At 42.6% G+C, this 24,517-nt stretch overlaps 2 protein-coding genes across 2 annotated transcripts in view; both read right to left on the bottom strand.

The window, feature by feature from the left end:
• Positions 1 to 215: 215 nt before the first annotated feature.
• NDUFAB1 (NADH:ubiquinone oxidoreductase subunit AB1) lies at positions 216 to 9,460 on the bottom strand. The gene is made up of 5 exons (XM_075830504.1): positions 9,093 to 9,460; positions 7,887 to 8,009; positions 4,019 to 4,106; positions 1,515 to 1,634; positions 216 to 427 (listed from the first exon to the last, which is right to left on the bottom strand). Exons 1-4 carry the CDS (start codon positions 9,237 to 9,239, stop codon positions 1,543 to 1,545), a joined length of 450 nt encoding a protein of 149 aa, XP_075686619.1. The 5' UTR covers positions 9,240 to 9,460; the 3' UTR covers positions 216 to 427; positions 1,515 to 1,542.
• A 2,939-nt stretch (positions 9,461 to 12,399) lies between these two features.
• PALB2 (partner and localizer of BRCA2) overlaps positions 12,400 to 24,517 on the bottom strand; it is a 17,325-nt gene continuing 5,207 nt past the window's right edge. The window contains exons 4-14 of the mRNA XM_075830501.1: positions 24,354 to 24,465; positions 21,368 to 22,873; positions 19,104 to 20,212; positions 18,794 to 18,868; positions 17,552 to 17,710; positions 17,386 to 17,471; positions 16,726 to 16,887; positions 16,011 to 16,127; positions 15,256 to 15,343; positions 13,910 to 14,058; positions 12,400 to 12,624 (exon numbers count right to left, since the gene is read on the bottom strand). Coding sequence (XP_075686616.1) covers positions 12,405 to 12,624; positions 13,910 to 14,058; positions 15,256 to 15,343; positions 16,011 to 16,127; positions 16,726 to 16,887; positions 17,386 to 17,471; positions 17,552 to 17,710; positions 18,794 to 18,868; positions 19,104 to 20,212; positions 21,368 to 22,873; positions 24,354 to 24,465 — 3,783 coding nt within the window. The 3' untranslated portion in view covers positions 12,400 to 12,404. The remainder of the gene's footprint in view (positions 12,625 to 13,909; positions 14,059 to 15,255; positions 15,344 to 16,010; positions 16,128 to 16,725; positions 16,888 to 17,385; positions 17,472 to 17,551; positions 17,711 to 18,793; positions 18,869 to 19,103; positions 20,213 to 21,367; positions 22,874 to 24,353; positions 24,466 to 24,517) is intronic.

The raw sequence follows: 24,517 nt of genomic DNA, 5'->3' as shown, positions 1-24,517 counted from the left end.
GAGAGGTGCAAGTCCCAGAGGTGAGACCCACCATCTATTGGACTCTTATGGCATATCCCGTGGATATGCCATAAATGTCCAAGATGGGAAAACCCCTTTAACATCTGCATCACGGCCACAACACATGGAACCTCTGTGGCTCTACTGAACTGGTCAGGGCCGAGAGCATCAGCACCACTGGGTGACCATATATGAGGCTTGTGTTTGAGATAAACTGAGTTTTATGTCACAAACTTTATTTGAAATTTTGGCTGCAGTAATAACAGATGGACAGGTGGATTATTGTTTTTTTTTTGTTTTCTGTTTTTACATTTATTAAAGGCCAACACATTCGTACAGTTTAAATACAGGATCCTGGAAGAAGTGGTGACGGCAGCCATGGTGCCACAGCATGCAGGCGAGGTCACAGCACGCCCAGCCCAACTACCTGCAGGAAGAAAGACAATTATAAAAAAAACAAAAAACTCAGTATATAAAAAGACAAAAAGGCATAATGCTGGAAACAAACTATAGGCAAGATTTGGTGCATGATCTACTTGATCTCGTCTCGGCAATGCTGGAGAAAAGCCACCCATTGACTTGTAAGAAGTGCCACTGGCTGTCCAGTTCAGAACGAGAGTACCCCAAGAGTTTTGATGGGATGCACAGGGGTCGCTCTAATGTTTTATGGGTCTTGATGTCACTTTAGCAGTCATTTCAATGAATTCTTCATATATTTAAAAAAATAATAATCTAATTAAGACTGGGATAGTGAACGTCATGGTGTAAGTCCTGCCAAGCTGCTGCCTACCGCTCTTCACAATAGTCATAGTGTTATCCGATTTGGAAAGACAGCTCATCCGTAGCACCGTGACGCTCTTCAGATTACCCAGGTCTTCATCTAGAGGCTGAATGGTCATGGATTAAAAGGGTACAAAAATGGAAGTAGGCCTGGCACATGTTTCCATTTTACCTGCCAAATACTAAATTTGGTGAAGAACCCCTTGCCATCCTCCCTGCCCAAGCCAGGGGAAATCAGATTGAATGCCTTAATAGGCCATTAACTAAGGAAAAAGGCACAACACCGTGTTTGTGTCTTTCAGCTTGGGGAAAGCGAGGAATACCTCATTGTTATTCTGACTTTGCCTGCACGCAGCAGACAGGTCAATGCCATCACAGGAAACTCAATACCAAGGGGTGAAGAATCAAGGCCAAGGGCCAGTCTCCAAAAACCTGTTTTACTTAAGGAATGATCTGCTTCAAGATTGTCCAAAAAAAAAAAAAATTTAAATAAAAAAAATTAAATTATATATATATATATATATATATATATATATATATATATATATATATATATATATATATATATATATATATATATATATATCTTTTTAGGACCCTTTAATGATTTGGTTCAGATTAAGGTAAAAGTGGTTTCTCGCTCTCGCTGGACATCCATTCCTCCTGCATCTGTACAAACAAGCAATGCCGTAAAATGTCAAACAAGAGGGAAGAGGGACAACGGCTATACTTACAATGAATGGAGGAACGGACACCTGTACTTCACTCATATACATCCTTTTTATCTGCAATGTAATCTACAATCTCCTGTGGAGTCATCAACTTTTCACCATCGGCATCTGGAATCTCAAAGCCTGCAAGAAATAAGAGGAATTAGACGGATATCCGACATAATAAAAAGTCCTGTCAACTTTACAAAATCGCTTTCAGCCATCACTTTGCATCTGGAAAACGACAGTTCCCATTGGTGTCGTCACTCAGCTTTCCCAGCCGCCGGAATGGCAAGTCGTTTTAGTAGTGCAGCCTCCTACGCTCCAATGCCATGCCATATCTAGATAGATTTGTCATTCAGACCTCTGGGAAAGCTGGGTGTAAAGGATAGATACATGTGGCATTGCTCCAGGCTTCTTGGTTGGACTTGCTCCTAATTCTTGTTTACCCCATTGATTTCCACCATCTTCACCTATATTGTAATGAAAGCGCTCAGCGCTGGATACACTGCTGCCTCCCTGCACGTGTGTGTACTGATGCCTGCGCACAATCTGGTATCCTAGCAACCCGAGTGGGTGGCGGGAGGGGAGATCACAGCATGCAGAGAAATCATGTCACCGTCCCGGAGATTGTCTTAGTGACAATTAAAAGTAACCGCTGCTTAAAGGACTCCACAATGCAGCAGAAGGGTGAAGACCAGGAGAAGCAAACATGAACCCAAGTGAGTTAAGGGTTTTCCGCTGCATTGGGTAAATCATATTTTATAATATTCTGAACACTACAATGTGACACCCGGGCACTGCGCTGCGGAAGAACAGCCTAAACTGGAAGCTTACAGTGAATTGCGGGACCATAGAAAGCTGTACCCCACAGTATAACTCCGCACATAGGGTACCGACTTCATACCAGACCATTCGTCCCTACAGACAACCCCTTAAATTTGTAATAATGGACAACCCGAATCCACCAGAGCTGGAGCTGCTGCTTATTAGAAGTGCTTGGTCACAAGAGTGGTCCCCCTTTACCACGTGATGTGCTTTAATGGGGGTTTATCTGATGAAACAACCCCTTTAATGCCCAGGACTATCTGTAAAAGCACAAGGACCTATTGTTGCTGCTCTATTTCTCTAGCTACAGACCTGAAGCCTTTGTCATTTTCGCCTCTGTATGTAAATTATTCCGAACAGTAACGTGTCCTATACTGTGCCATATTAACAAATATCTGACAGCGAGTGCACCCCGTCTGTAATGCACAGTAATATTTGGTATTCCCATCACGTAGACACGCAAGCAAAACCAAGCAGCTGCTGACATTTTAAAAGATGCTTGGTGTTCGCCACCTAGTGGCAAGACAACGTAATAGCAGCATTTTCAAATTTGACTGTTGTCCACATCTGCGTCGGAGGCTCCATTAGAAGCATCCGCCAAAAATGCAGGAAAAAAATAAATAACTCAGCATGCATTACTATTTATCCGGTAAAATGACGCACACCATGACGAAACCCATTAAAGTCAACGGGGTCTGTTGGGCGCCATTGGTGTTCGTTATGTGACTGATCCGGAATGGTTTTTTGTTTTCCGTTCCTACGAAGAACAGAACACTATAAATGACTATGCAGATGTGAACAAAGCCTTTGGACATATAGAACAGAATGGGCCTTACACATACAAGCTGTTTTACGGAAAAGTGCCGCACACAAAGCAATCGGATAAAATAATATAGTATGTACAAAGTGAATCCACCAGTACTGGATGTAACTCAGGATCAGTACAGGATAAGCCATATAATGTATGTACACAGTGACTCCACCAGCAGAATAGTGAGTGCAGCTCTGGAGTATAATACAGGATGTAACTCAGGATCAGTACAGGATAAGTAACGTACTAGATTCTGTTCTGTCAGGAAGAAGTTGGCTGCACCAGTCTATATCGGAAATACATTTTATAAAAGGTCAGTCAGACGTTGTGAAAAATATATAGCTTTAAGATAAACGATTCTAGAAAGATCTTTCTATAAAACGGTGTTCAGTGGAGACAACTACTAAGTGAATTTCCATCCTTAAAAAGGTCTAAAATTCTGTGCCGATTAATTTCTTATTACATCTTTAAAACGGTCTATGCAGGGGATTTGGAGCTCTGTACCGACTGAGTTAAAAGAGAACTTGCTGACTACCTGCTTGCACCACTAGAAGAAGACCGTACGCAGTTTGCTCCATCACTCCCCCTAGTGGTGGCTGCAGGTAACCAACATGTTAGCGCCAAATCCCCTGTAAAGACAGAGTTAAAAGATCTATATCAGAAAAATGGAGCTCTGACCACTATAAAGATATATTAAGAAATTAGAGCAGAATTTTGGACCTAAAATCCACATGATAAAAGGGTGGAGGGTGCAAGAGGCCCCATAATTTCACTCTCTACATAATAAAACTTGCCATACACTGGTTTGGGGTCTGAATGGTTTGTACATCTATTGTGGGATTGTGAAATGATCCTTTGCGTTCCTTTTTCAGCAGGGAATGTTTCTTACCAAACTCGTCCTCCATTGCCATTATTATCTCAACTTGGTCCAAACTATCCAGTCCCAGGTCTTTCATGAAGTGTGAGTTGATTGACAGCTGGAAGGGAAGAAGCAGCAATGAGTATGTGAGAAAGAGCGGAGCGTCAAGACAGCATTGGGTCTCATATGGACGGTCATCAGTTTCCTCTCAGATTGCGGATAGGACGACTGTTCCAGAATATGGAAGTGAAATATGGATTTTTTTTTCAGGCTCCATTGACTACAGGGAGAATAATATTGCTGGAGTACGCCATGGATTGAAAAATACAGAGTGACTAGAAACAAGGCCGCATGCAGACATAAGTGTGAACGGCTCCATAGAGTAACACTGGACCAATATTCTGGACTCATTCAATATCGAAGAAACACCGACCCCGAATACTCAATAGTGAATGAACCCTGAAAACCGCTGAGTCATGGAAACGAAGAATATAAACAGAAGAATCACAGAACGTAGCACGCGCCATATTGTTAAGGGGTTTATGCGAGGACAAAAAATCATCAGTGCAGTCCCTGCAGTATGTGATACACTCGCTAATATACATTCCGCTCCCGTCGCGCTGATTCTGAGATCATCATGGCGCTGCCGGGGGACCGGAAGTTTAGCTGCGCAGCCTTCTTTGATGATACGACTCCGTCACGTGACTGACCCCGCTGACTTTATGTACAAGCAGTAATACAGCAATTACATGGAGCGCATCGGGGCCGGTCACATGACGAAGAGTCGTATCATCATCATCATTGAAAACCATGCAACTAGATATCCGGTCCCCCGGCAGCGCTATAAAAATCTATGAAAATCTCAGAATCAGCGCGACGGAGGAGCGGAATGTATATTAGCGAGTGTATCACATACTGCAGGGACTGCAATGATGATTTTTGGTCCCCACACATAACCCCTTTAAATTTGTGAAAAAAGAAAAAGGTCATGTTTTCATTGTGACAAGCTGGTATTAAATGGCAAATGACAACTTTGGTGAAAAGGCTTAAAGCGTAACAAAACGTTTGCCAAATAAATTAAAAACTGCGGTCACTATGTGAAGACATTACTCTTTTCACTTCAAAAGTACCTTTTACGCAGCTTTTTTTTTTTCTGGTGAAACATTCCACATTATTTTCTCACACTCCCTGATTTTGTCCAGTTGCCAGGAGCGTGTCTTACCGTGTGTGACGTTTGCCAGTACCGTATGCAATATTCAGTCTGCCCATAGGAAGGTGTCTCTGCCTCTCTGTACTATACACTTCTCTATAGAGTAACCGGCAGCAGCAGAGCGCAGGGAAGAGAACGTGGTGCGCTCTGCTGCTGTCCGGTCTATAGTGCGTGACAGGCGCATCACTAGGATAAACGGCGGCTCCCTGTACCCTCGCCAGAACTGCGCTTCTCCTACTGATGCGCCTGGCACACACTATAGACCGGACAGCAGCATTCTCCTCCCTGCCGGCTACTCTATAGAGAACCGTATAGTACATAGAGGCAGAGAGACCTTCCGGACGTCAGGATGGGGCCGCTGCCCACCCGTGCACAAACGGCGTATGGATTTCTAGCAACAGGAAAAATACAAGAAATAAAATGTAGTGGAAAATTGTCAAATTTAAAACACAACACAAAAAGGAGCCCAAGTTCATTAATAAATTAGATTACATTTGGTGCTAGAAAATAAAAAAAGTTGATTGAACGTTTAGTTCCGCTTTAAGCCTTTCGCTGCCAGGACAATTTTCACACTTGACAACCAGAAATGAACCAGACTAAAAGAAATAATCATATTACACCCCTTCATGCCCATATATTTTCTGAAAGTGGACACCTGGCACCTTGTAAAAACACCACTCAACTCTTTACAATCTTTGCAATCATGGCCGCCCACATGCAATCTTTACAGCAACACGACACTTTGTAAATCTGAATTTAAAAAAATAAATAAATGACATAGTCTATGGGTGATGAAGGCCACTGTATGGCATCCGTCACTGGCCTCCGTTTAACAGATACGTCCATGCGGGGACAGTTATGACTGGAGCATCCCGATGCAGCGGGGTCCGCCCTGCCCGCACACTTGAGGGATTGTCTACCCGTGATGTAAGGCAATGGTTAATGCCGGTATATAGTGTCTGCTTTGTTGCATTGACTTGAGAATCCCACAAATATTACGAACATAATGGAAATTCTGCAGCATTACAGTAGCAGCAAATGGGATGAGATTTTGAAAATCCCATGCCCACGATGCAGGAAAAAAAAAAAAAAAAAAAAAAAATGGCAGCGAAAACAATTAATAAATTGACCAGATACTGTAACGAGCTATGCACCTGTGTGTCCATCACATGACCATGGACAGAATTGTATCTTTTGTTTATATCAAGAAGATGGGAATCCGTACTGGTCGTGCGATGATCACACAGTTGCACGGCACGTTGTGGTATTGTATCACACCGCTTTCGTAAAGAGCCGGGCACCTTTGTGATCACCACATGACCAGGAAAGACTATCATTATTCTATGGAAGTAAACAATGAAAGCTCATATTCACTGACAGCAAGCAGAAATATTGCATGCAATACCATGAGGAACTTACATACAAAGTAGATTAGAATTATTTCCACTGTACAAATCATTATTTCTGGAAACTGGAAATCCCATGTAAATAGGGACGTCTGCAAGATACAGCTGCTCCCATAAAATGGTCAGAATGATGTGGGCTGTACGTGAACTATATATGTGGAAGATACAGCTGCTCTGTATACAGGATACAAAGCAGCTGTATATCAAAAAGTACATTTTTAGTTTTTTCCCCCCCCGCCTTCCAAAAGACATAACTTGTTTTTTTGTTGACAGCCGTATGAGGGCTTGTGTTTTGCTGGACAAGTTGTCGTTTTTCATGGCACCATTTATTGCACTGCATAACGTTCTGGGAAGCTGAAAAAAAATTATTTGTGGGGGAAACTGGTAAAAAAAAAAAAGACAGCGATTACGCCATTTTTTTGGGGGGGGGGGGGGGTTTTGTTTTTACCGCGTCCATCAGGCGGTAAAAAGTACATGTTCATCTTATTCTACAGGTTGGTACGATTATGGCAGAACCAAAATGTATACGTTTTGTTTTACCACATGTCGCCATATTCTGAGAGCCATAACTTTTTTATTTTTCCGTCAATTTAACAACGCGAGGGCTTCGTTTTTGCGAGGCGAGCTGTAGTTTTCGCCGATACCATTTTGAGGTATATGCGACTTTTTGATTACTTTTTTTGAGAGCTAAGGTGACCAAAAAACAGCAATTTGCGGGTTTTATAATAAAAAAAAATTACGGTGTTCAGCGAGCGAGTTAAACAACGCTATATTGTATCTTTTACAGAAGTGGCAATACCAGTTATGTTAAATTGTATTTATTTTTTTAACATTACCTTAGAGCTTCAAAAGGAGTACAAAGATGGCAGCACTGGGGGCCTTTATTAGGCCCTCATAGCAACCATTTTAAACGGCCGATCGCGCCACGGGTGGTGAGCGATGGCGTGTTTCAGGGGGCGCCCCCCTGATTCTAACAATTTAAATGCTGCGGTCACGATTGATAGCGGCATTTAAGGTGTTAAACGGGCGGAATCAAAGTGAACTTTGATTCCGCCCGCTGGTGTGTGAGGCGTCAGCTGTGTAACACAGCCATCACCCGCCGAGTATGGAGCGCACTCGGCACGTGAGCCCGCTCCATAATTCCCCTTGGCGACATCAACGTAATAGTACGTGGCATGTCCCCAAGAGGTTAGAGTGGTCAGTTTGGTGACAGTCCCTCACATGTGCACGAATGATGTCACTGGTATGAGTAAGAGCAACCTCGGTAACCAAAAACACTCACCTTTTCTGGGTCAACCTTATCATACAGCTTCAATACATATAGAACTCTCTCGGAGATGCCCTCCAGGGTGAGGGGAGGAGGGCCGCTGTACTGGCGGCATGACTTATATAAGGAGCCAGAGACCTGCAGAAACGAGACACAGGGAGGGTTAGAGGGAATAAACACAGTCAAATAATACAGATCAGTCTCCTTATGGGGGGATCCCATTTTAAACTTTCATCCAACTTTTGATACGTCAAAGACATGTAAAAAGTTTGGATCGGTGGGGGTCCGGTTGCGGAGACCCCCAGTATTGACGAAACGCTTAGCACCTTCAGCTGTGATCAGCGCTCCCTATCAGACTGAAGACGACTCACATACTGCAGACAGTTCAATGCTTAACGCTTTCCATACCTCCCATAGACTTTAACAGAGAGGGTTGTGTGCGGCCATAGAGCTGTATGGAGAGCGCGACAGCCGGTGGTCCAGGAACCCCCATTCACCCCAGATGTAATACCCCACCCATCAGAGCACGTGCCATAAACGCCTGAAGTAGTCAGTCATTGTATGAAGTTCTGTAACTTTCTAATAAACGCTGTTTCAATTCCTCGGCAGCTCGTCATATTGAGGGGCAATCATCACATTTCTGACTACCGGATGGATCCGACACAATGTGATCTGAGGCTTAAAGGGAGGTCTCGTGCAGACATTTCTCGGCGCAGTATTGACGACAAATCATTAGCGGTGCTGGAACGGAGCGGAAAAATCCCAAAACTGTATGACCGAAACATGATGTAAACAGAGGCTTAGGGAGGAGCCAGTGTCAATGTTCTGCTCATTCAACTACCAGGTTTGTTGCAAGAGCGCTGACACACTGTAACGAGCCTGCACCTCTGCCAGGTGGATTTAAATCAGGATAATTTTCAACCTCTATATGTAAACAAACCCGTTTCTATTCACTGACATCAAGCATATCGTGAGATTAGTGAGGAATTGGAAGGTAATATTCAGCCAGGGCAGCACATATTGGATGCAGATGACGCTTATGGCAGGCAGCATGTCACCACCAACGTGGGCATTGACTGTCACGACATGCTGGAGAAGCGCACGTGACCTACCCCGACCTACACATCCACATGATATACGGCCACATACACTCACACATACCCCTCTATATACCAGGTGACCCCTGCTTGGCCTTGCCTGGTCTCCGACCCCATGCTGTACCTGTGTGGCGAGGACCGTGGCGCTGGTTGCAGGTCTGGCCAGGGAAGAGCGCTGCCTGCAAGCGGAGGTGCTCACAGCAGGCAATGAGCGCCGGGGCAGGGGGCGCAGCGCTGAGCGAACACACACACAGAGGACACGGGACGCCATGGCTGACAGCGGCTACCCACACTGCACCGAGGCGTGGAGAGGAATAGAGTGATTTCCGGCGAGTGCTAGAGGGGCCTGTGACCATAGAGACAAGGCCGGAAGGACGTAGAAGGTCTAAACGGCGGAGCACGAAACTGATGTAACGAATAGGTTTCGTACGAAGCAGTGAATGAGATTAGTTATCACCGGCCGTATACACGAGACGTAAATGGAATTCTACGTCCAAAGCGGGAGTCACGCCTCCATCTTGTTACACCCACTTTATACAGTATATCCCGTGCCATCATGGTACACCCAATGAGGACGATGGGGAAGGTCACGGGGTGTCATTGAGGCGGTCACATGGCTTCTTTATTACAGATTGTGCAGGATTAGTGACAATAATGTCTCATGTAAAATATCCTGTAGTGTAAGACTAGGGCAGCATGATGACTGCCTCTTTTACGCCATTCTGGCGCCATGTGCCATTTTTTGTGATTACAGTTAGTAAATGACGTACATTTGTCCTATACACAACCCTATGGATCCTGTATGGCGGCAATCTAGTCTCTACAGGTCTATATTATGGAGCTATGGGCACTCACGTTGGGAAACATCACAAATTCAGTACTTTATTTCCAGAATCTGTACATTTGAAGGGTCTGTATATAAGACTAAGTCGATGGCGGTGCCCCCTTTTCCACAAAAAAAAAACTGCCCAGGTTTACATGGGTAAAAAGGGGTGTGGTTTGGGTTGTGGGACACCCGACTTCTAACGATCAAACAAAGGAACTGGCCTTGTTGCCCATAGCAACCAATCAGAGCACAGCTTTTATTTTTCCCAAGTAGTTTAGGAAATGAAAGCTGAGCTCTCTTTGGTTGCTATGGGCAACAAGTTCAATTCTTTTTGTCATTCTTGTCTGTCTTGCGTGTGAAGCTCGCCATAGACGTAACGCTTGGACCATACGACAAGCATTCCAATTCACACAGAGAAATATTTCCTAAAAAAAACATTGAGTCATATCCAACACTTCTCCCACGGAAAATCATTCATAATATGGGAAACAATTTGCATTACCCACCATTTTTAGATGATAGTAAACTACATTTGCGTGTTGGAGCGTGCGGAGAAAGGCGTACAGACCTAGTGCAGATAACCGAGGCCATGTCGTTTACGCCTATGACCACCGTTGCAGTTATTTTTTTTTTGTAGAATTGCTCCAGTATATTTCAAATTAAAAAAAGAATGAAACAACTTTGCAAATAGTCTTGTTTAACTATAGCCTAGTTTTGTGTCTACAGCTTCTATGTAAGACCAAGGTGTCTCCATGGTTACAGACTACAAACAAACCCTGTGTAGTCTGATCCTGCAGTCGTACTCCCTTCTATCGGTCATCTACTTGCTAATATACATTCAGCGGATTACAAGAAGCAGGGGATATGAGCGTGCAGTCTCATTTTAGTAGCCGTTTAGGTGGAACCGGAATGCCGAGAAGGATAAAACAAGCCTAAGACGAAACAAAAAAATCCGCTTTCCATACGGTATCTTTAAATTTTATTGTGAAAGTATAGTATGCACCACGATAACAGAAACCATTTTAGATGTAGCTTTTTACACCAATATACATATATACAAATATTTTTTTATATATAAAACAGAACTGTACAAGTGTCTAATTCTTTAGTATGTAAGTGGGATAAAAAAGCCAAGTCTAAAATATTGGTCTACCATTGGTGAAACTGCTCGATTGAAGTTAGCCTGTTACCGCTACGGTCCGATTTCTGAAACCCCCAGAAAACAGCCGATCTCTTCCAGGGAAGTTGCAACTGGCCAGAACTTTCCCTCACAGCTCCCACTGCTGGAAAAATGTGGTATTACATGCCGATCATTCATTTGGGTTAAACGGACAGCCGGGTCTACTTAGTGGCTCTCCATTCAGGCTGATGGGGGGGGGGGTTCCTACTCTCTTTTCTGACGTATACGGTATATACCCTAATAGGGCACATTTAAATAATAATTCCTGTGTTTTATTATCACAAATGCTCCCTTTACAAACAGGATTGTGCTGATAATTCACATAAAATACTGCAGGAGACCTTATATTCTCCGCAAATTTATTCTAATGATGGATTGAGAGGGCAACAACATAGAAAATTAAAGGGTTCCTCCAATGGTGTTCGTGGCTGCGTCTCCCACCAGAATGGGCAGCGGGCAGATTTTGGGCAGTACTGTTGCAGAGACAACATTATGACGCTTGATGCCTCTACTGCATAGGAGTTTTTTTTAGGCTTCAGGGGTCATATGGCTGCCTAGGCAACAGTATGCCCAATCTGCCGGCTACCCACTGTCAGATTCAGCCAGGAGCAACATTGGAGGTACCCTTTAAATTCCCTGCAACCCAATATTATATTAAAGCAATTCTCTAATATATTCCGGAAAATACTCCTAACACGCACCTACTATGTATTAGCAGCAGCTTCAATATAAGACGTCTACATGGCTTCTCTGCTTAGTGTGAAGACTAAACTGTCCACTGCTTATCTTCTGCTCCAATGCACTACCGTATGCCAGAAGAACATCACTGGCATGAAACAGGAGGGGCAGCTGTTCGGTATGCCAGTCACATACCAAGATCAATACCAGTGTCTCTCTGAAGGAGAGAGGATTTTAGTGGCTTTTACTCAACTAAAAAGACGTCAAGGTGATTTTTAAAGTATTAAACTCAACTAAAGAATTAAAATAAGCATCAAAGCTCTGGGAAACCAGAAATGACCAGAGGAACATCTGAGGAAAAAAAATCTTAAAGGGGGAATCCAGTGAAGATGATCGTCATAGATGTAAGTGAGAAGATGACATTGGTGAAGTCTGTCTGATTTCCAGACTGAATAGACTCTCTAGGACAGTGGTGCCCAAACTGTGCTCTCCAGGTGTTGAAAAACTACAACTCCCATTATGTTCTGACAGCCACAGGCTAGGAGGTGTAGTTTGCAGGAGCTGGAGAACAACAGGTTGGAGGACACTGCTATGGAGGATGACACCGCTAAGAATGTTATGTCAGAAGTTTCTCTTCTGTTTTGCTTCTTCCTGTCCAGAACCTGAGATATAAAGGGGACAGACGGCCGTCAGGATCCTTTGGTTTTAGTTCTAGAAATTCTAGATATCCTCTCAATACAGAACATGTGGCTTTAAGTGTCGTCTTTATACTCAAACACGCAGATGGTTCCATCCTTACGTCCGGCAAGTAAACAAGAAGGCATGTTACCCCATCGAACCAGACACCAGGGTGCATCCGAGTCTGGGGGGAGCACCGCAGAGCAGTGGCTTCTGGGTAAATCCCAGAGTGCAATGCTTCCACAAGTCAATACGGATGCTGCTTTTTGTTTCTTCACATCACCTTCCAGGTACCTAAATCCGCATCAATAAAAAGAATTACCCTATTGAAGTATAATCCGTAAAGTAAAGCATGGGATAATGTGTTTAATGGGGGAACTCCTCCAGGACCTTCATCTATTAAGGCCTTATTCACACGAACGTTGCATACGTCCGGGTGACTACCGTTGAAACAATGGCCGTCACACACGGACCTATGTCATTTAATGAGGCCGTTCACACCGCCGTTGTTTCAATGCAGCGTGTGACGGGTCAGTCAAAAAATAGGTCCTCTTTTCTTGCGCTTCACGCATCCCCCCCCATAGATTCTAGTCTATGGGGGATGCATGATAACGCTTCCCACAAAGGTGCGGCCAGAATCTACCTCGGACATGAAAAACTGCAGTTTTTCACTTCCGAGGTTTGCTATGCTCGAATGAATCTAGCCTTAGAGTAGCTCTGGAGGACCCGGCACGTCCATACATTACATGGAGACGCCAATGATTTTAATGAAAATGGTAATACTTATTTTCCCCTGTGGTGGCGCTGCAGGTTATCTAAACACTGGCTGCCACATTCCCCTGCAGGTTACCACTGATCAAGTCCCAGCAACTGATCAGCTGATTGTCAGGGGACCTTTCTGACAAAAAAACAAAGATTCCCCAAAGCGGAAGACCCCTTTAATAAAAAGTATTGCCACATCATCTATGTGGTTATTTAGAAGCTTTACTAATGAGGTTTCTTTAATATTTCCGCAATGGATTCATACAAAGAACATCGATTTAATGGAAAACCATCAGCATTTCTGAAAATAGATTCCAAATGGCGCCATAAGATCCAATGAGCGTATTCTTGCTGATCGTAGTTGACTGCGGGGCCTTACCGCTGCTGGATTTAGTGGGATCAGTCTCTATCAGGAGACCAACTATCTGCAATGGGGGGGGGGTTCTGATTTTATATAAATAAAACTTAAGTCAGTCTAATGAAAAAGTTCTCTGTTTGCTGGCTGTGAATGGAAACAATCTTGTTTATATTCAGAGGCTGAAAACGTACTGCTCATACAGCTGCAGTTTGTTACAATGTGTCAATCTAGAGTTTCCAGTCAGGAGTCCGACAGGAGAGATTTATACTGCTGTAATGTTTAGCACAAAGCATCGCCTACAATAACACATTGTAACAAAACCTCAACTGTGGGATCAGCACTAGTTCGGGACAGGTTTCCAGCCTCTGAATTTAACCATTCACTGACTGCAAGCCCTTTTACAATTCTCTTTCTCCTGTGATGGTTTATTTTATACGGTGTGACAATAAGTCTTCTTACCTGCTACTGAGTCCCTCTGGGAGCGTGTAGGCCATAACAACAGCACCCGATCCTTCCTGGGGATTGGTGGCGATCAGTTTGAATATACAGCTACCAGTGGCATCACAGGGCATGCTGAACAAGCTGCCAACGACCAAAAACAACAACCCCTGACATGGAAATGAAGAACAGATATAAATACGTTCAACGGTAAAATAAATTTGTACTGTTCATCCTGATATTCCTGGTTCATGAGTATAATACCATAGCAGTAGGGGAGAGGAGGAGGGGAAAATGCCATTTATGTCCACCTCTATGGGCAGGTTAATAATAGCTGGTATTAGCAGTTGTAGCTTCTGATCTGTTATCAAGATACACTGCTAAATAAAATCATAAAGGATATATATTTTTTTTATTTTCCCAATGCATCTACAATAAAAAAAAAAAACATCTATGCGAATAGTATTGATTAAAAATATCTTACCGTTTTGGGTATACAGCTCCTATGCATACATAGTGACAAGGCTAGTAAGGAAGAAGGCTCATGATGGAAGGAGGCAGAAGACACTAATGTATTTGGCAGACTTGCTCAAGTAAGTGAGATCTGCCTGGTTGTAGATTTTATGTGTAATGCAGGCTGACTTTAAGAATAGCTTTACTATTTAAAGGGGTTTTCCCACAAACACATGTATCCCACATCCACAGTATAGGGGATACATGTGTGATCGCTTGGCATCTAACCGCTAGGACCCCGAAGTGCTCCATGAGAGTGAAGCGCTGGTGCATATGCTCAGCCAGCGCTCTATTCATTTCTATGGGATTTCCGAGACCGCTGTGTCCAGCAGCTCCATAAAAAACGAATGGAGCGCAAATCGAGCATGCGCACCAGCGCTCCATTTCATGGAGCACTTCGGGGGGATTTTCGGTTCTCCTCATCGCTGGGGGTCCCAACGGTCGGACCTCCAGCGATCACACATATATACCCTATCCTGTGGATAGGGGATATATGTGTTTGTGGGAAAACACCTTTAACCTAAAAACATGTAACGGCATCATTGCTGATAAAAGAAATTCCAACTGAAAGAACCCAGTCCATAGTGTTACTCAGCAATCTCCAACCTGTAGCTCTTTGGGCTGTAGGAAAACTACAACTCCCAGCATGCCCTAAAGGCTGCATTGTGAATTCCAGTGGCACGTAACCAGGGTACATTGTGTTAGCCTGTAGATGGCGCTATTTTCATATACATAAGGTATTTCGTAGCAGTAAACACTACAGTTTAATGTAAACAGGTTGCGGTAAAATCACGGCTTTATGATTATACATTTTATATACTGTATATATTAAATCAAACAGGGAGTGTTTTTACCGAGTCAGATATTGCACTTAGACACGTGAGGTCAGAGCAAAGGTTCCCGACGTAAAATGTGCACAAGAGATGTCCGGTCACTGAATTCCTGCAACGTAGAAAATCATCATTATAAGCACAAATTATATAACAAAAAACGAATATTATATGTTTATTATATGATATGTCTTGTGTTGTAATCGGCCTGAAGGTTCAATGCAGCAAAAATCCAATCGTCCAGCATCAGAAAGTAGAGAAATCTTGCGAGTCTTGGGTGGCAGAACAGGTTGAGTAGCGCAGGGAGAAAGCAGCAAAGGAGATATAGCAGTGTAGGCCTACATTATATCTGTTGGTCTATTATACATGCAGGGACTGGATAGCAGGGCCCTTATCCGTACTCTGATTGTTTTATAGGCCAAGAGATATAACCGTATTCTGCAGGATCAAGTCAATCACATGCCAGTTTAGCAGTATTTCGGGATTAACAGGTGCCAGATGGCCTATACTCAGCGGAGACATATAATTCAGAGAGTTACGTTTGATAGGAAAGATTCCCCAGTCAGTTGTCCTGCAGTAAGAGACCTTGGTGTCAGAGGTTTGGATCAGGGTACGCATGGCTGGCGCTCCACTGTGCCTTATTATGACATGTATAATATTTGACATTTGGAATGGATGCTGTATGGTTGTTAAAATGTTGTCAATTGAATAAAAACAAATTTGAAAAACAGGTGCCGGATTAGTGGAACTTTAAAACAAAGTGCAAATACCAGTCTCACCAGAGAACTAGGTTGTTGTCCACAGTAGACCCAACCAGAGCGTTCCTCTCGCCATCCACTTCCGAGAAGACCACAACGCTGTCTTTAGGGGCCACTAGAGTATGCGAACCAACCACACTGCAAAAAGATAGATCCATAAGAGTACATTACTGTATAACTCAATCCCAGATAATCAGATATATCCCTGTCCGGCTACTTTCCTGTGACTGTGAGATTAGATAGATAGATAGATAGATAGATAGATAGATAGATAGATAGATAGATAGATAGATAGATAGATAGATAGATAGATAGATAGATAGATTAGCTAGATTGATAGATTAGATTAGATTAGATTAGATTAGATAGATAGATAGATAGATAGATATGAGATAGATAGATAGATATGAGATAGATAGATAGATATGAGATAGATAGATAGATAGATAGATAGATAGATAGATAGATAGATAGATAGATAGATAGATAGATATGAGATAGATAGATAGATAGATATGAGATAGATAGATAGATAGATAGATAGATAGATATTAGATAGATAGATATTAGATAGATAGATAGATAGATAGATAGATAGATAGATAGATAGGATAGATAGAAGTCCTGTAATCCAGAACATTTGCTAATCCAGGTGCCATTATTAATAGATTAAAAAACTTTCGATGTAGTCTCTTCCAGGCTGAACAATATAACAGTAAGTTACGTTATCTCTTACCTTCCGTTTTCGGACAGCTGCCAAAGCTCCACCACCTGACTGTCTCCTCCTCCGCTACTGCTGACGAGCCGGTGTCGAGTCAGACCCTGGGCAGTCTTGATGTGCCCACGTTTGACCAACTGATTTTCCCAGGTATGCAGCTCTGGATGTGAAGACAACACCCTGTGCGAAAGACATACAGTTGTAATAAACATGAAGGAAAGAACAGTATACACCCCGTAGGATAAAGAACTGCAGTGTAACATGTGGGGCTGGGGTAACCTATCACGCTGCGTCACACTATTTATTCCATCGAGTGGAGTACATAGATATATAAGGAGATCCGAACAAAAGAACTTCCTATCAATATCTTAAGTAAACAAGTCTCATGAAGAAAATAGCCAGTCCAGCGATCAGCGACCGCCGAGGGAAGGCTTGTCAGGCGATACTTCCCCGATAAGGACCACTGTAATACATGGACGCTGCAGGTGCAGGAGCCAAAATTACTTAACGTCTATCTAATCTGCCTCATAGAAGGGAATCCCCAATAAACCCCTGTGTTTGCTGCGGAGTATATTCCTTTAACATGGCGCAGGGCTACAAGGACACAATATGATTCTGCCCCGTCTATAAGAGGTCTTTCATAGTGAACATGTCCTTCATCGGAGTTCCTCCTCTTACCAGATCTCCATAATTTCCAGATTTCCCAGAGCGACGCACACCATGTTCTTCTCTTGGGACAACGGAAGAATTTGGATAACTGGCATCTAGAATAAGAAGACAGCAAATCACGATATCCACAGGAGTGAAAGCCGCAGCGTATGCGCAGGATCTGTCACCCGCTTACCTCTGTAAAATTCCACGTGTGAACGCGTTTCCAAACTTCTTGGGGTCTCCAAAGACAGACAGAGTATTCACCCGCGGATACAATACAAAGATCTTTACAACCAGAGAATTCCCACCAAACAGAGCATAGATCTACAGGACAACCCCCACCGCAAGTCTCCTGCAAAAATAATATCATTATAGATTATACTAATGTGCATGGAGGTGTACTCTAAAACTAGCGGAAGGATGGAATGAGAAAAAAAGAGAAAAGAGAGAAAAAGAAAGAAAGCGAGAAAAAGAAAGAAAGAAAAAAGGAGAAAAAGAAAGAGAAAAAAGGAGAAAAAGAAAGAGTAAGAAAGATAGAGAAAGAGAGAGAAGGAAAGAAAGAGAAGGAAAAAGAAAGAAAGAAAGAAATAGAACAAAAAAGAAAGAACAAAAAGGAAAGAATGAAAAGGAAAGAAAGAAAGAGAAAAAGAAAGAGAGAAAGAAAAGAGAAAAAATGAGAAAAAGAAAAGAGAAAAAATGAGAAAAAGAAAAGAGAAAAAGAGAGTAAGAAAGATAGAGAAAGAGAGAGAGAAGGAAAGAAAGAAAGAACGAACAAAAAAGAAAGAACAAAAAGTAAAGAACGAAAAGGAAAGAATGAAAGAAAGAGAAAAAGAAAGAGAGAGAAAGAAAGAAAGAAAGAAAGAAAGAAAGAAAGAAAGAAAGAAAGAAAGAAAGAAAGAAAGAAAGAAAGAGAAAAAAGGAGAAAAAGAAAAGAGAAAAAAGGAGAAAAAGACCGAGTAAGAAAGATAGAGAAAGAGAAGGAAAGAAAGAGAAGGAAAAAGAAAGAACAAAAAGGAAAGAAAGAAAGAGATAAAGAAAGAGAAAAAGAAAGAGAAAAAGAAAGAGAAAAAAAAAAAAAAAAGAGAAAAAGAAAGAGAGAAAGAAAAGAGATAGATAGATAATAGACAGACAATTAGATAGATAGATAGATAGATAGATAGATAGATAGATAGATAGATAGATAGATAGATAGATAGATAGATAGATAGATAGATAGATAGATAGATAGATAGATAGATATGAGATAGATAGATAGATAGATAGATAGATAGATAGATAGATAGATAGATAGATAGATAGATAGATAGATAGATAGATAGATAGATAGATAGATAGATAATTATACATGTGAATGATAGACACATGATATAGATATTAGATTAGATAGACAGTGACTACCACACCAGCTATGCTCAAAATCTGAATATATACTGACCTTAATTTCAGAGACAAGATGAAGACGATCAACTCCCAACATCCGCTCCGTGTTACAATGATGAGATCCACTTGCCTGGAATGAACAGATTGTGTTATTCGAGCCAAATAAAACCGTGTAACAAGTACAAACACAAGATGATACAAAATAAGAAAAGTGCTGAAACAAGAGAGCAGGACTCCACAAGCAGACAGGAGTAATAGGCCTGACGTATAACACACAAGGTAAGACCACGATATGATGATTGAGAATACACACGGGGAGGGAACTCACCCCCACCGATAAGTGACAGGTCATCAGTAAAACTTACATCATGTTCTAGATGACTGCAATGTTTCTTCTCCATCTGGTTAACACACACTTGTGTGGCGCCCCCTGATGGAGGTAGTAATAATTCACCATACTGATTGTAGTCCGTTTTGTCCTGCGCAACCAATTCATCCTCATCATTCAATGGCACGCTTTCCTCTGGAGGGAATTTCATGGATCTTATGGTCGTCTGCTCCTCACACGGTGCAGGAGAGTTGCTGCACTGCGGTGACAAGACAGCGGGCGTTGAACCCAACATAGGGAAGCCGGGTGTGCACCCTGTGGATTGACCCTCTGCAGCAGTATCTAGAGGGACAGAACACATTGAGCTTGACAGGAGGACACTACACGTCAGTTTCTTTGGAGGACACTGCAGGTTGGGGGTTGCCTTGGTCTCTGAGGGGGACTTTGTAGCTTCGGCAGACTCTATATTTGTGCTTGAGACAACAAAACCTCCTCTTAGTCTTTCCAGCGAAATGTTATCGAGAGTAGAAGTGCTGAGCTCAGGATCTAAGGAGCCAAGAGCCGGTGAGACTTGTGTGGATACCTCCGCATTAGAACAAGTGCTTTCCCAATCTGCAAAATATTTGGGGGCATCACAATGGACTTCCTCAACCTTGACTGGAGACGCAGGGGTACAAGTTTCGTCATTCTTTTTTGAGGGCGAGAGGTGGAAGACCCCTGGGGTTTCCTTAGTAAAGAAAGTCTGAGATGCCATCCCATGATCTTTAGATGCAGGAAGTGGCACATTGTCACCCACAGTGGCTCGGTTACTTTCGAGACACCATTCATCATTTGGGAAGCCATTACCGAGTGTTACCAGTTTTAAGTCTCTCTGTGATGCGTAAGTACCGGCCCCCGCTGCTCCATGTAGCAGTGCTGAGTAGGCAGTGAGTGGCGTTGATGAGTCGTCGGTGCTATAGGCCCTTCTGTATTTTTTATTTTCTTTGGTTGTCTCTAAGACAAATGGCTTCAGGAGATTTGTTGATTTCAGCTTTTGGAGTTTAAGGAGCCCGAAGTCTTCGTCAGGCAAATGGAAATCTGTGGTGTCAAAACGGCGCATGTGATGATGTAGATTGAACCTGCCGCTGGAAAGATGTGAGAACGAACCTTCAGAATAAGGAGAGGAAGAGCATTAACAGAAGATGGAGATGTAAAAATATCAGCAAATTTATTGTATCCAGACTAAGCAGCCATTATTATAGTGATAACTTTGTACTTATCTTGTCCTGATCCTGTATGATAGTGCAGAGCTGCATTCACAATTCTGCTAGTTGTAAATTGAAGCCGTCAGCATGTTTGTTGACAAACGCTTTCGCATTAGATTATTGCACAGTGCCTGGTGTAAAAAAACAAAAAACACCTCCCAGAACACAAATCAACAGAGCAAGCTTGACCCAGCTATAAATCTGGGAGATTTCAGCTCTAAAGCCCAAAGAATTGCAAATGCAGCTCTATACAGGCTGTAATTCAGGATCAGTACAAGAGAAGTAATGTAATGTATGTACACAGTGACTCCACCAGCAGAATAGTGAGTGCAGCTCAGGAGTATAATACGGGATGTAACTCAGAATCAGTACAAGATAAGTAATGTAATGTATGTACACAGTGATTCCACCAGCAGAATAGTGAGTGCAGCTCTGGAGTATAATACAGGATGTAACTCAGAATCAGTACAGGATAAGTAATGTATGTACACAGTGACTCCACCAGCAGAATAGTGAGTGCAGCTCTGGAGTATAATACAGGATGTAACTCAGGATCAGTACAGGATAAGTAATGTAATGTATGTACACAGTGACTCCACCAGCAGACTAGTGAGTGCAGTTCTGGAGTATAATACAGGATGTAACTCAGGATCGGTACAAGATAAGTAATGTATGTAAACAGTGACTCTGCCAGCAGAATAGTGAGTGCAGCTCTGGAGTATAATACAGGATGTAACTCAGGATCGGTACAAGATAAGTAATGTAATGTATGTACACAGTGACTCTGCCAGAAGAATAGTGAGTGCAGCTCTGGAGTATAATACAGAATATAACTCAGGATCAGTACAAGATAAGTAATGTATTGTATGTACGGAGTGACTCCACCAGTAGAATAGTGAGTGCAGCTCTGGAGTATAATACAGAATATAACTCAGGATCAGTACAAGATAAGTAATGTAATGTATGTACGCAGTGTCTTATGTATACTAGTACAGACACACTGTAGTTATATCCGTCTCACACCCTTACATCCCAACCATTATTCTTTTTTACCTACTTGACTCGTTTGTTTTCGTTGAGGTCCTGAGGTTATATACGTGTCTCTTTTCTGAATCGTTAGTTAAGGCGTGTAACCCAATGTTGCCATCATCTTGAGTTCCTAAACTGTACACCTTCCTTCCTTTAGACTGCGGGGTCACAGCCTCCACTTTCTTGCTGCTTAGATCTTTCTCCTCATAAGTTCCTTTCACACCTTGAAAACAATCGGCTATCGGGTTGATATCAGAACCAAATTTCAGCTGCACGGATATCTTGTCAAGTCCAGAAGACAGTGATGCCGGACACGATTTCCTACCTCGTCCACGTCTGGATCTCGTGAGACTGTTATTTAGAGACATGTGACCGGGGGTGCTTAAAGGACTACCACTGACCTGTAGAGGAGTTAATGAGGTGCTGGTCCGACGTGGTCTACCTCTTGTACTCTTCCTGGCCGTGCCTAGGTGGTTGTTGATTACGGCCTCAAGGTCCACCATTCTTTGGCAGCTGGTCATTCGGCGTGTTGTCCTAACGTAATATTCCACTGGGAATAAAAGTCCTTCGACCATTGTGCAAGAGTCAAGTGGGCTACGCTCTTCCTCCATTGTACAGGGCTCTGCATAGTCCTTCACTGTTGGAATTGAGAGGTTCTCAAAGAAGGAAGGAGAAGTAGATGAGGTGTCCGCAACGTGAGGCATGGCAGGGAGCTCACAGGTGGCATTCAATGTCAGATCCTGAGACGTTCCCCCAAAAAATTCTGTCACTGAGGGCAACCTGTCATCCGTCAGGCACCGATGAATATTATCTATACTACTCTGTGCTGGCTCTTTACCTAATTGTATAGTGTTAAAATCTTGATCACCTGTAGAATGATCTGTAGTTACTTTCTGAGATTGTCCAGTATCCAGCGTAACCTTCTCTATATTCTCAGAAGAAAGGTTTATAGTGGTGGGAACATCCTCCTTAAGGCACTTCTTAAACACTGGTGAGGCAGGAGCATTAGTGGCCTCCATATTATTATGCTGCTGTGCCAGAACATTCACACCAAGGTCATTCTCACACACAGGAGACACTTGTACACGTCTTGTAACCTCCGAAATAGAATTGTAAGTGGTCTCATTTGTCTTCAAGGCTTCATCCTGCGTAAACAGCGCCGAGCCCCTTGTACTTCCAGGCTCTATGACATTACACTGTCCTTCTGGACTATTCACAGGACTAATGACCTGAACTCTTGAAGATCTGGACTCTGAGCAGTCTCGTCTTGCAGATCGGTTTAATCTCAGCCGACTCCTTTTGCAATGGTTTGGATTAAACGACTCACTTGCCTCCGCCTTGCTTGTTGCGCTGGGTTCCTGACCGCTACTTTCACTTCCAGAACATGGTGGTGACCCCTTGTTACCATGGAGGATTTCTGGCTCCAAGTTAAAGCTGACGCATGGCTTTCGCTCCTTGTCCGCTGATGGAGTGTCGATGCTTTGTGTTGGCTCGGTGACGTTCCATGAAACATTGCTGGTGTCAATTACAGGACCTAGGAAATGACAGATTCTGTTTATTTATGGCAAATTTGACCTCATTGTATAATGAAAAGTTCAGTGCTTGTTGTCAGTGAATGGAAAGATTTACCATTTACTTTCAGAGGAGGAAAACCTGTACTGACCTTACACAGCTGAAGGTTTGTTACAATGCACATGCGTAGGTAAGAGCTAAGACTGTGGAGTCAAAGACGAGATTTGTGCTGTTGCTTTGCTTAACCCCTTAAGGACACGGCCAATTTTAGCCTTGAGGACAGAGCAATTTTTTTTAAATTTCCCTCTTTGCATCCCGACGCTCATAACGCTTTTATTTTTTGTACGACGTAGTTGTATGAGACTTTGTTTTTTGCGGGACGAGTTGTACTTTATGTAGGTACCATTTTTTGGTACAAATACATTATCGTTTAATTTTTATAAATTTTTAATTAGATAAAAATGCAGAAAAAAAGCAGTTGTGCAGCAGTTTTAATATTTTTTTTTTTACACCATACACCGATCATAATAAATAATGTTATACATTTGTAGTACAGGTTGTTACGGTCGTGGCGATACCAAATATGTCTATATTATTTCATGTTTTGGGACTTATATTTTAAAAAGTTTATTTATTATAAAAAATGTGTGTTTCTGTGTATTTTATTTACTTTTTATTTATTTATTTACCATTATTTTTTTTTTACATTCATTTAACTTTTTTTTTAATCCCATAAAGGGATTTATCATTTTGATTTTTATTTTGTACCTGTAATGTACTGGCATAGATCTATATGCCAGTACATTAGCCTGTTACTGATCGTACACAGGCAGTTGCTAGGGCATACCTCAGTATGCCCTAACAACAGGAAATATGTTCAGACAGCCCTGGGGTCCTTCACTGGACCCTGGGCTGTCTGGCCATATGAGTTGTGGGCTTTGATCGCGTCACAGTTATTTTCTGTGACGCGATCAATGTGCAGTCCCCTCTCCTTGAACGCCGCGATCAGCTGTCATCGCGGCGTTCAAAGGGTTAACAGCGGAGAGAAGATGTTTCTCTCCTCTCCGCTGTCAGAGCGGGGCCGTGGCTGTGTATTACAGCCGTTGCCCCGCTCTCGATCGCACACACAGAGACGGCACAGACGGCTGTCACACAGGACGAGTATGCTCGTCCTAATGCGCGAAGTGCTCGCTGCTCAGGACGAGCATACTCGTCCTGTGTCGGCAACCAGTTAAAGGAAATCTGTCACAGTGACAGACAGACCAGCCAGTAATAGTTGCGTGAACCATCATGGCTACACTCCATTTGCATATAGCAAACATTTTTGTGGTGCGGTACCAAAAGTAGCACCAGCTGGCCCTAATTTAAAGGGGTCTATGTGGCCGATTCCTTTTAACTTATATATTGCATCGTAGACTGATAAACTGTAACAAACCCTCAGAGGTAAAAAACGTGTATAGCCCTCCTTAGCGCCTATGATGTTTTCCTCAGAGATCACTGACCTGTTATTGTAGAAACACTATCTTGATTGGACAATTCCTGGCTTAACAATCGGTTCTGCTCTTCTATAGTTTTCTTGACGTGTGTTTTCACCCTCTCAGCTCTCTGGGATCTCTAAATGGAAACAAAAAATAAGAATCCCATATAATGAAGGGTCAATGGTCGC

This window comes from Rhinoderma darwinii, chromosome 6 (genome assembly GCF_050947455.1).
Source record: "Rhinoderma darwinii isolate aRhiDar2 chromosome 6, aRhiDar2.hap1, whole genome shotgun sequence".
Taxonomy (NCBI): Eukaryota; Metazoa; Chordata; class Amphibia; order Anura; family Rhinodermatidae; genus Rhinoderma; species Rhinoderma darwinii.
The sequence above is the reverse complement of the archived record's forward strand: the minus strand, read 5'-3'. Positions and strand labels throughout refer to the sequence as shown.

What these genes read in the sequence shown, in the direction of transcription:
- NDUFAB1 (XM_075830504.1), bottom strand. Translation starts at nt 9,239, where the DNA reads ATGGCGTCCCGTGTCCTCTGTGTGTGTGTTCGCTCAGCGCTGCGCCCC. An exon ending in CCACGGTCCTCGCCACACAG is followed by an intron (nt 8,010 to 9,092) that starts GTACAGCATGGG and finishes TCGTTTCTGCAG; the next exon opens with GTCTCTGGCTCCTTATATAA. An exon ending in ATAAGGTTGACCCAGAAAAG is followed by an intron (nt 4,107 to 7,886) that starts GTGAGTGTTTTT and finishes CTTCCCTTCCAG; the next exon opens with CTGTCAATCAACTCACACTT.